The sequence below is a fragment of the Herpailurus yagouaroundi genome, unplaced genomic scaffold (assembly GCF_014898765.1).
Source record: "Herpailurus yagouaroundi ecotype Mexico unplaced genomic scaffold, PumYag 77, whole genome shotgun sequence".
In the NCBI taxonomy this organism is placed as follows: Eukaryota; Metazoa; Chordata; class Mammalia; order Carnivora; family Felidae; genus Herpailurus; species Herpailurus yagouaroundi.
This window is the reverse complement of record NW_024412388.1, coordinates 5,336,871-5,349,111: the sequence shown is the minus strand read 5'-3', so window position 1 is coordinate 5,349,111 and position 12,241 is coordinate 5,336,871. Positions and strand designations below refer to the sequence as shown.

The following is a 12,241-nucleotide window of genomic DNA, read 5'->3' as shown; positions in this document are numbered from 1 at the left end:
ATCGAGGCCACCTTAAATTGACAGAAGAGTCTTCAACAGCAGTTAGCATGGGATCAGGTTGTAGTAGGCCAGTTACCGAATGGTTGAGCTGTAAAATGACAGTATATTCCATTCCCTTGATGCAAACTCTGTCTGGTGACAGAAGGCTTTCGTGAGAATCCCTGATTTGAGCCATGAGATACAACAAACAACGATTACTTCTTTTCTAAAATGTAGGAGTCTAGGTGAAAAAGAAGCCTGTTGCGGCCTTAATAATATTTTACTGTGCACCAAGTCTTCCCTTGGACTTCTGAAGGCAGGTGAGAAATAAGAACATTCGGGGAAGAAGGGGTTGTTTGGTTTTGGGGTGTGGTCCATAAAATGCTTCGGTTTCAAAATATTAAAATTTGGTATTAAAACATTATTAACACTTGATATTTGCAAGGAACATAAAACTCAAACGTTTCACTTAAAAATGTAATTGTTCACAGGAAATCATCATTAATCTTGAAGAAAGAGGGGAAAGTGCTCGGGGTTTGCAGGGAATAATAGCTCAGTCGGAGAGAGAGAGGGGGGAATGCTATCCATCCTTTGAAAATTTGTCTCTAGGGTCTCCTGAAAAATAATTTCTGCCCAGGCCATTTCTCAAAATGAGACCCGTAAATAAAACTTATGTAAAGCCTTCAAGACTAATGGGACTCAAAAAAAATATTTAGTGACGTCCCTGCATTTGGCCAATTCTTCCTGGAATTTATGAGAAAGCAGATGTGAAACAGGATAGCAGGGCTAATGTTGTCCGACACCAAGTAATTCCAGAAACAGCTTCTCTGGGAGCTTCTGATATTGATCTTCTTGACTTTATAAAAGGCTTTATGAATGGCCGAGTTGGATCATGCTTTATATTTATATTTAAAATAGATATGGAATCCACAATACAAAATAGAGTCCAACTGAACTCTGAGTCGCCACTGGGCCTGTTTTCTAAGTGGATGTCCTCGAGCCACACCGCCAGGCAGCAGCACTGAATTCTGGGATCGGCAGCAATGATTTAAGGCTCAGGGTGGTCAACAACCGAGAAGCCCCACCGTTCAAGGCTTCTGTAATTACACAGATTTCAAAATTTAGGGGCACGGGATTATAAAGCACTCCCCGGGACTAATCCAGGAATGACACCAGCACCAGACAAGGGACTTGTGATCAATAAAGCACAGAGTGAAAGGTGACGGTCAGTGCACACCCGTACCTGAGCCTGGCTTCCTCCGTTCCCGCTCCCGTTTCCCCCTCCGCTGCTGCCTCCTCCGCTCCCCTGTTTGTGCTGCTGGGACCCCGTCATCTCCGCCATCCTCCTCTCCATCTGCTCCAGACGTTCTAGGATGGACATCCTGAACTGGTTGTCTAGGGCAGAACAGGTGATAGAGAGGTCGTGTTCCAGAAGAGCAGTTAACACGTGGCCTCGTCAAGCTGCAGGACCGGCATCCGAAACACCATCATCAGCCTAACCAAACCACACAGGTCCGTCCAGGCCACATTTCTCCAACCTGGCAGTGAATCTCACACCTCACCCAAGACCTGCGGCATCTACGGTCGCCCAAAGCTCTCAGCTAAAGGAACAGAAAATCCCTTTTTTGTCAAAGTCCTGGTTTCCGGTTCCTGGCACCCCATCTCTTTGCCAAATTCCCCAACGGAAGCCTTGGAGAGATCTGATAGGGAGGCCCCTAGAAGAAATAAATGAAATGAATACGACTTAAATAAGTGGAGGAGAGGGAGATGTGTGTGTATAAAAGATACATGTACGTGAATATATATACTTTTTAGAGTAGTATCTGTTTTACCCAAATTAAAAAAAAAAAAAGATTTCATTTGTTGATCACTTGCTGGCTGAGACCCTTACACATGTCCTTTAACGCGTGACAGCATTTTCAGAGCCCAGCGCAACTAGGTGCTTCACCCCTAAGAAAAACATCAGGCGGTCACCGTCGGAGCTAGGACTGTAACTCAGAGAGGCCTGTGATTCTGTACCACAGTACTGAGATTAGAATCTCTCTCTCCCTCCCCGTTCACGCATTTATACCCACCTGTGTGCACACACGCAGACACACGATTTGGGCTGCATGCAAACACGCGAGAAGGAGCTAAGACCATTATGAAAGTCATTAGCACCGAAATTTATTCAACAAATTTTAAATAATGCTGTGCCAGATAGTAGTAAACCGGTCAGAAAAAGGCCTCTTCCTGCTCTAGCAGGGGAAGCAAACAGGATAACGTGAAGAGGAACCATAGGGCGGGACTACAATTTATATGAGTCGGGAAAGGGGACACTTGAGTTTCACCAGAATGGAAGGAGCCAGGTCTGCAAGAATTGGAGTGAGTTACCAGCAAATGCAAAGGCCCTGAGGCAGGGCATTCAAGGAACCGAAGCCAGTGGCTGGACCACCACAGAGAGGAGAGCAGAAGGTGAAGTCGAAGAGGGGGGCCAGGACCAGACAGTATGTACTTAAGAACCCTGACAGAGGAAGTGTACAACTTTGAGCAAGACCTTAAGTGCCTCAGTTTCCTCAACTCTCAACTGGGGATGGTAACTGTACTTACCTGAAGGCTTGTCGTGAGGATGAAATGAATATTTGCCAATGCTCAGAACATGTAAGTTCCAGATACATGTGTTAGCCATCATCATCATCATCATCATCTTCGGGCAAATGAATTCTCTAGGAATTGACTGAGCATCTGTGACAACCTATTTGTCCCCCAAAGTGTTAAAGGCGTAACCGTTTTCCAAAATACAACCATCCGAATCGTGAAAAGGAAGAATCCAGAAGTGTTCGGTCAGCGTGCCTGGCCGTCCTCACTATACAACCCGACGCCAGTGAATGATGCTTACCGATCCTACAAGAAATAAAACAGCGGCCGGGCTAACACTTACAGAGCGCCAGCCTCCGTTCCCATCACTCTACAAATATTAACCCATTTACTCTCCACAGGAATCGTGAGGTCGGTACTGTTCTTACCCTCTTTTCACAGAGGGGAAAACTGAGGCAGCGGGGAGGGGGGCTCTCCGGCTCGGGGGCCTGGAGCTTAACCACTACATGACGCGAGTATGAGACCTTGAGGGAAGAGAAGATACACAGGAGTCAGGTTCACCCCTGGGAAGAGAACATTTTCTTGCAGTAACAAGGCAGTAAATACGTGTTTCACAGGAAAATTTCCAGGACCGGGTGTCAACCTGGTTCCACTTTACTAAACCACAAAGCCAGAAGGGGAAGACTGCGTTTCAAAAAATCGTGACATTATTTTTTAATAAAGCTATTTCCAGGAACAACACTAAAGGAAAAATCCTTCGCCTTTAAAAGTGACAGACGTCTTTGTGCCAAGTGTGCACTCACACACACACACACACACACACACGATCCACGAACACCAAGGCCCCTGCTGCTGAGCATCTCGGTGGCCCAGTCACCAACAGGCAGGGACCCCAAGTGGGCACGGCATGCACTTGCACAGTCGTTGCCATCCTGTGACCCTAACGGAAGACACGAGATGCCTTCAGGGGTGGGACTGAGTCCTAACAGCCTGCCCTCTCCGTTAGAAGAGGGACACTTTGCAGAATGAGGGACTCTCCTATCTGGAGCCCTTCCAAATGAAGGGGATGAGGAATCTTCCCCTTCAGTTAGCTGGACTCCAAGGAGAACAGCGCATTTTCCTTGGGGAGCTCGTATCAACTCTCCCTGCACATTCCCCGCCGTGCCGTCCATTCAACCACCTGCAGATCCTTCGGCGTCCCGCCGAAACGGGGGAAGCGTCTACAGCCGCCTCCCGACAGTTTCTTCTGCAAGCCCACATAACTTGCACCTGTTAAAGGCGTGTTCAGAATCCATTTCACTTGTTTCGAGCACTTGTTTGGAGCCTGGTGGCCAACAACAACCTGCCATGTCACGCAGAGGGGAAGAAGGGCACAGGGAGCAGCACCCAGCTGTGGGCCGCCCTGGTGGGGTGCTCGCCCGGCCACCTGGCCCCATGGAGGCGGCTCCGTTGTGGTGGCCGCAGTGCCACAGTGAGGTCAGCCTCGCATGCCCGCCCGTCTCCTGCCCAGCACGGAGCCTGCAGAGACAGACCCTCCCTGAGGTCACGGAACACAGACCACGGCGTCTCCAGATCAAAACACTAACAGTCACCGTGACTGTGACCGCCACCAAGGTTCCTGTGTGCTTTTGTCCTGGGCTGTTCTCAGCGCCATCCCTATGCAGTTAGCTCGTTCACGTTATTAAGCTGCTCCAAGAAGCACTTGGTGAAGATACTCAGAAGCAATTATTTGCCTCTTAACAAAATTATATCATGCATAATGGCATCTCTGAGCCTCTCAACTCCAAAGGGGGAAGGTGGTGATAATTAATAATAAGAAACAGCCTCGAATGGAAATGACTGATTGAGCCGGCAGCCCGTAGAGCACAGACCTGATTGTACTGTGTTGACCGAGACTCAGAAGAGACCTTCTGATCACACTTCCTTTCCTCTGAGCAGGGCCAGCGCCCAGCTCCATCCACAGAGCTTACCCAGTGGATGAAGTGATGGCCTTCGCGGGTCCATTACTGGCAAGTCAAAAGCAACGACTTTGTGCTTGCTTTGGTGTCACAGTTTTGGGGTGGTGTGGAAACCGTATTGTAAGATACTAGGCAAATGCAGAGCTATACGTATGGCCTGGAGTGTATATTATGATTGATCACAGCAGAAGGGGAATAGAATTACTTAGAGGCAAAAAAAAAAAAAAAAAAAAAAAAAAAAAAAAAAGTTCTGATTACGTTAGAGTAAAAAAGTAGATTTGGGATTCACTTACGCGCACGAACATTTACTGAGCACCTACCACGTACCAAGCACTGGGGGTGACGTGAACATTAGTGAACACATCCCTGCCTTCGTTTGTTGGCTAATGAGTAATTTCTGCAATCTGGATAGACTGGATTTTTATTTATTTATTTATTTATTTTTAATTTTTTTTTTCTTTTCACGTTTTATTTATTTTTGGGACAGAGAGAGACAGAGCATGAATGGGAGAGGGTCAGAGAGAGAGGGAGACACAGAATCGCAAACAGGCTCCAGGCTCTGAGCCATCAGCCCAGAGCCCGACGCGGGGCTCGAACTCACGGACCGCGAGATCGCGACCTGGCTGAAGTCGGACGCTTAACCGACTGCGCCACCCAGGCGCCCCTAGACTGGATTTTTAAACGAACGTGTGGGAGGGAGGGGTGAGAAGAGAGAAAACAAAAAATGTGTAGCTCTAGCGGACTGATGAAGCTGGCCTCAGCTCTCTCCCATGAAGTTTCGAACAAAGCCAGCAGTGACTCGGCTTTGAGGGATTCTAAGCCCCTCGTCCTTAGGACAGTTTGAGCAAAGAGACCCCACTAGTCCTCCGTGAGCCCAAGGCTGCGGGGACAGCGCGCCAAGGGCACCTGTTTCCCGAGCACCGTGGACTCTGGGGGTCCCGGTGAGGAAAGCCGGCTGTTCCGCGAGCTCCCGCCTGGTCGGGGGCGCCCCCCCCCCCCCCCGCTCTGAGTTCTTGTCTAGAAGTGTCAGGGCTCTGTCTGCCTCGCCCAAAGAACAAGCTGCTGCTTACACAGAAGGCTCTCCCACTCTTCCCCCTACCCCTTGGAGAAGTGTGGACAAGTCACGTTACAACCCGTGGCTCTGAAGACTGGGGCAAGGCGAGGTCCGCACAGCAGCTCCCTCCTCCCCGGGGGGAGAAGCTCCGGGTGCCGCGGGCGTCCCCTCCGTGGGGGTGGGTGTGTGCGCTGCCCACGGTGCTGGTCCCTCGCTGCGGATGCAGCCCCACAGGAGGCTTCCGCCCATCCAGCGGTTCCCACGCCCGAGGTGCCATCAGAATCCCCAGGAGGGCTTCTTCAAACAGAAGGGTGGGCCCTGTTCCCAGAGTCTGTTTTACTTCGAAGGCCGGGCTGTGCGTCTAGCATGTTCCCAGGTGACGCTGAGGCTTCTGGTCCGGGGCCACCCTCGGGAGCCGCCGCTCTGAGCCCCCACCTCCTTCCTCGAGAACGAGCCCTCCGTGCACCTGCGTGGCCGGCCACACGAGACATTAGCTCCTGCGAACGACGCCAGGCCTGGCCGCACGAGCTGTGTCGGCAACCCCGGGCCGCACGCTCCCTTCTCACGCGCACAGCCGAGTCCGACCCGGCTGAACTTGAAAACTGTTCAAAATCTGCCCACCTGCGCCGCTCCCTGCAACGAGGCAGACACCACTTTGTCGCGCCTGTCGAATCTTACCTCCTCGCTGCTTTCTTCTTCCCCCGGCTGACGAGCTGGGGTGTCTTCCCACGGGTCCGCCTCCGCGCCCTGCGGGTCTCTAAAGCGGCCCGTTTACCTGCCTGGTTTCGGGGAACGAGGACTCTGCAGCGCCACGCAGATCCTCCCACGACATTCAAGACACACGCACACGCATGCCTGCGCCCCAGACAGGAAGTAAAGAGTTCCGATGGCTCTGCAGCGACAGTCTGGCTCGTGATTCATTCAGCCTCTTCACGAGCCCGTCCCGCACCCCTTTTAGCAGAAGCGGCATTTTTAGACCGGGCAGCTGTGACAGGCTGCAAGGAACAGGGGACAGAGCCGAGAGCTGCAGGGTTAGCCCTGTGGCCGCGTGACTTTCAAATAATGACCACTCTGCACCTCAATTTTCTCTCGTGGAAAGAGGAGATATCACCATCCTTTTGTTCCTCGTGGGGATGGGATAAACTACTATAGGACATTTTTTAAAGTGGTAAGGCTTTCTTTACCCAGTTATACCAACGGGACCCCCCCCCCTTTTTTTTAAAGGCATCTTAAGGATTTTTAAGTAACCTCCACACCCAACATGGGACTTGAAATCACACCCCCAAGATCAAGAGTTGCATGCTCCACTGGCCAAGCCTGCCAGGAGCCCCTAAAAAATGCATTTTTGAAAATTTTGGATACTTTTAGATTTACAGACGAGTTGCAGTAGTAGGCCTCCCATAAACCCTTTGTCTGGTTTCCCTTAACACCGACATCTCAGGGATCCACAGTGCACCTGTCAGAACTCAGACACTCGCTGGTACGTCACAACTAACTCAGCTACAGACTTGAAACAGACTCGCCGTGACAGTTAACGTCCCTTTTCAGCTCTGGGATCCGGCTACAGGCGCCACGCCACCTCTGGCTGTTCCACGCCCTTCCTCTCCTCGGGTGTGGCGATCTTCTCCACGGCCCTTATTTTCACAGCATCCATGGTTTTGAGGAACACCGGACACGTGCTTTGTAGATGTCCCTCTTTTCACGTAGTCTGATGTGTTTTCTAATGATCGGACGGGAGTCATGAGTTTTCAGGAAGAATATCACAGAGGCAAGGGCTCATCATATGACATGGGTAGTGTCTGACGTCCTGCTGATGCGGACCCTGATCTTCGGGGAAGGTAGGGTCTGCCAGGTTTGCTCTGATAAAGTCACAATTCTTCTGTTTCCATACTCTATCGTTTGGAAGTACGTCAGTGAGTCCAGCCCACACTCAAGGAAAAGGGAACAAAGCCCTACCTTGTGGATGTGGGAGTATCCACATACATTATTTGGAGTGCTCCTATAAGGAAGATCTGTCTTTCTGAGTTTGTTTGTATCCACATAAGCCATTTATTTATATCCACAAATACTTTACACTTTGGTCACAATCCAATACTAGGTTAGCTTATTGCTCAAACTGTCCCGGCTTTGGCCACTGGGAGATCTTTCAGGCTGGCTTCTGTGTCCCTCTGACATACCCCCAGCCTCTTCCCTTCTTTTTCGAGTACTTCCTTACTTTCTGGCATTATAAGATGCCCGGACTCCTCTTTTTTTGTCCCTCTCCCAGCCCTAGAATCAGCAATCTCTCTAAGGAGCCCTGGTTTCTTTTATTGGAGGATGGCATTTAGAGGCCAAGGTCTGGCTGCTGGGTGTGCTCGCTGCTCCTGGGGCGTCTCACCACTGCTAGGCCCTCCCAGCGGAAAGAGCAAGGAAACACACGTAAGTACAACCCATGTATGCACACACATCTACAATCGTTCTGAGTCTATCTATCATACGCTGGAATAAAATAAATGTGAGTCCATACGGACATCCGTACCTCTAATGGAGCACTGCGGTGCCCATTCTAGCCTTCTGGGGGGTACTTTAAATGTAGGTAAGATAACTAAGGGTTACTTAGATATAATAAACCTGTGTATTAAATACGGAAATCTTTACCGACGTATTAAACTACAAAAAAGAAACCTGTAGGCCTGATTTCTGCAACTCAAAAATACAGGTTCAGAACCTATCACAGTAGTTTATTCAATGACTGCTGTTATACTGCAGTTCTTAGAGCTTCCCAACAATATTACAAAACATACAGAAAAAATACTCATAATCCCAGAACAGCTCTGAGTATTACAAAGGTCAAGATGAAGGAACATTTCCAGCCAGTCACTGGCCCGAGGGTCACTGAATGGTTTGCTGAGGCTTCATATCCCCCTTTCCTATGCTGGGTTCACCGTGTCCCAGCCTCCCCTTAGGGGCGGTTAAGCAATGTGTCACACGGCACAGCAGCAGTCACGGGTCATCTTTTCATCTTTCTTTGACAGGGATTCCCAACCCTCAAAGCGACCCGTTTTAAAATGTCCCAAATTAATATTTCCCTAAGAATGAAACGTTCCGAAACAATACCGAAATTTTAAAGACAGAGAAACTTTGATGAAGTCAGACTTCCCACAGTGTGTTCTAAGTTTAGAAAGTTTGGCACTTGCTTCTGTAAAAGTGGAGGATCCCAAGTATTTGAGGATCTGATGTAAGAAAGTGTCTACTTCAGGAAAGCAGCTACTGGCCAGACTTCCCAGGCTCTTAGCACTCAGCTGTACCTACTGTTTCCTCTAGATGACCTCTCTGTAAGTCTTGGAAGCTAACAAATTTTCTGGGCCGCATTGAGCAATACACCCTAGGGCAAGTTTCTGACATGATGTCGATAATCCAGTTTTATAAACTTAAATCCCGCCCCTTCGGCCTACAAAATAAGATTGGAGATCTTTGGCATGGCAAAGAATACTCTTTACCGACTGTCTCGGGTTACTTTTCAGGGACTCTCTCATCACTCACTCTTCTTCAGTCCACCGTGAGTTTGATGTACCTTTGGACCTTTGGGCATGCCGACTTCTTCCTGTGTCCACCTGGTGAGGTGTCTGTTCTTCAGAGTGTGGCTTACACATCACTTCAGTATTATTACTGAACATCCACAGTGGGCCGTTGCAAATGTATTGTTTCTAGTCCTCAAAAAAAAAAAAAAAAAAAAAGAAAGAAATCTTTTCCTCTTCATTCTACAGACGAAGAAGCTGAAGCTCGGCCATGTGTTGCTTGCCCAAGGTCATGTTGCTTGTAAGTATCAGGGCAGGGATTTGAACACAAGCAGGACTCCAGATCCATGCTCTTTCCACTGTGCCCGGTGAACCTTCCTCTCTTGCCCTGGGTCCTAATGGTACTTAGCAAACGAATGCCGAGTTCTTTTCCTGTATGGGCCATTTCTACCAGAGGGAGCTTTCTGAAGGCAGGGAGCTTGCTTGGATCCCTGGCACCAGATATAGAGTGGGTGCTCCGTCAGTGGAAAAGAATTGTTATTTTCTAACGCAAGCTTCTTCTGGAAGCTGACTTACTGACGACGTCATCCAAACTCTGGGGCAAGGGCTCTGAGCCACCTCTGTCAGCCCCAGTGGACTCCAGGTGGCTGTGGACCCATCAGTAGTCTACCACTTGGTCCGGTGGACAGACTGGTCAGAATGATCACAACCTGACGGAACTGACTTGAAAGCACGCGAGAAAGTTCTAGGAGTCTCCTTGGCTGGCTGCCGCTTCCTTTCGGCTCAGGTGAGGAAGTGACGTCACTGCAGTGCGTTGGTGCGAGACTGGCAGAAGAGCTGAGACACAGCTGACTTCTTTACAGACACAAACTGGGATTTCACAGCAACGTCACTCGTTATCCACTGAGCTTCACGTTAAAAATACAGACCCTCCCCCCCTTCTTTCATACGTGCCTACCTTCCCCTGGCCAAATGGGATCTCGGGGACACAAAGGGCTGGGCGCGCATCTTGTGGAAGGAGGGCCTGTAGTTTGTTACAAAAGCGCTTCCCAAGTTTGTCAGGTTGGGTTGTTGTATAAACAGGACATTTTTAGTGTCTTAAAAAAAACACAACACTTTCTAGAACAGCCTCGTGAGGTATGCGTGGACCTGACCACCTGAAAATCAGCTAACAGATAATACCTGCAAACACGAGAACCTGTTGCCACAATTGCTCCATCGGAGTCACCCAGGGCCTTGTTGCCAGAGTAGAAGAGAAAGTTTTGCCTTGGCAGGTAAATGAATGAAGGAGCAATCATCAAATACCACCTGCTATTTTAAAACGCGTTATTTGTAGCTCAAGTGCACATGTGCCCTCCTGTTGCTATTTGGATTGGGAACGAGAGACTGTCTCTCATTCCATTTGCAGCTCTTGGCCACGCTAGCAGGAGAAGCTCATGAAGCAAAAGGAGGTATGACTTGAACTATTTCTGTAGGGACTGCTGCTTAGGAAGTCTCCTAAATTTTTCAGGAAGCTCGGAGAGGCAGGGAAAATGGAGCCACTTAATTCCTTCCCAGAATAAATGGGGCCAGCAGAGCACATTAAGCTGTCCTCTCCAGCAAGCCATTTAAGATGTCCAAGTGCAGAGGGAAGGGTAAGGGCCGGACAGAGATAAGGCACAGGCTGTACCACTCTGATTTTCCAAAGCAATGGCTAAATTTAGCCTTAGGGGAAAAAAAAACACCACCCTGCGTACTCCACTTTTTAAAAACTCCCCGACTCTATATGCCAAGACAAAGGGAAATTAGCAATTCTTCTTAGACTTTCTTCATTTGCACTGACTTTGGATTCGTCGATCCTCTCCACGGTCTGTGTTTCACGCTATTCAGTCGTGGAAGCGCCAAGGAAAATGGTTTAGGATGCTGCTAAAACAACAGCGATTAGGAAACGGAATGTTACAAGGGGGGCATAGCAAACCCATCATGATTTCTCCCTTGAACTCTTTCGATGCCAGAGCTTGAGGCGCAGGAGGGCAGAGATGTCAAACCTATTCTCCAAGGACGCTAAGGCTGAGCGGAATCCCCTCGGAGCTCAGCTAGATCACAACACGCGGGAAGCACGCCAAGAGCACCCCAAATCATGCAGGAGCCGACTGTGTGGTCAGTAGAGCAGCAAATCCAGCTGGAGTTCGACGTAGTAAAATTGCAGCTGACTGGTGCCAGAGCAAAGGAAATCAGGACCTCTGACACAGATTCTATACCTACCTTCACAGCCTACGAAAGACAAGAACATTTTAGGCTTGCGGACTTCAAAAAGCCACAGATCTGGAGGACACCGCCTCAACAGTTTCAGCACACAGTGGAAAGAAGAAATCTCGCAAGCACAGACGGAGATGTTCTAAAGTAGTAAGAGGAGAGTGGATGGAGACCTGGGGAGCATATCACCACTAAGACTAAGGAGGTTTTTAAAGAAAAAGTGCCGTAATGAGACTCGGGGACAAGCGACAATGTCCCTCACCTGGACGCGAAAAAGGTGCGACAGTGGAATGGCATTTAAGTGCATACGGGAAAATGGGAAATGACAACCCTAACACCTAAGAGCTGACAGCGCAGAAAATGCACAGGAAGTGTCAGGAGGCAAGAATACTTTAATTAGCCACCAGCAGGTTGATCTGTGGTGCTCGGCTTTAGCGACAAAAACTCCCCAACACCTAAAATCCTTTGGGAAGAGCTACGGAACAGCAGAGTCGTTCGCAAAGGTCTACTCGCCAAGGCTCCACTATGGCACTGGTCTGCTACGGTTCTGCAGAGGTAACAGCGAACAAGAAAACTCAAGACGTTGTGGCGGCCGCCGGGGACACAAAAACCAGTAAGGTGTGAGCCTCTACCTCCAGAAGCTCAGTCGGATAGAAAAGTAAGGAGAAATCGTGTGAGCTCTACGAAGCTACACTCGTTCTGTTCACTGCGATACTCCCGAGGCCTAGCGGGATGGCCGGCACACAGGAGGTTCTCAACGTGGATTTACTGAATAAGTGACTTAATTTCATCTGTTAGAAATATGGAATGTGAGTTTTAAGAAGGACAAGGCGAAGGGCAGCATGCAGAGCGAAATATGTTTCCATTAGTCATTTCTATGATGCACTTTTCTCCAGCCAAGTTATTAAAAGTGGTCCTTTCCCTTCTCACGGGGCTACCTT

At 49.2% G+C, this 12,241-nt stretch overlaps 1 protein-coding gene across 6 annotated transcripts in view; it reads right to left on the bottom strand.

Annotated features, from left to right (window-relative positions):
* The window catches only part of CAMTA1 (calmodulin binding transcription activator 1), an 828,802-nt gene that overhangs the window by 30,001 nt on the left and 786,560 nt on the right, over positions 1–12,241 (bottom strand). For all 6 annotated transcript variants that reach the window (XM_040460083.1, XM_040460077.1, XM_040460058.1 and 3 more), the window contains exon 12: positions 1,223–1,374. In XM_040460083.1, coding sequence (XP_040316017.1) covers positions 1,223–1,374 — 152 coding nt within the window. The remainder of the gene's footprint in view (positions 1–1,222; positions 1,375–12,241) is intronic.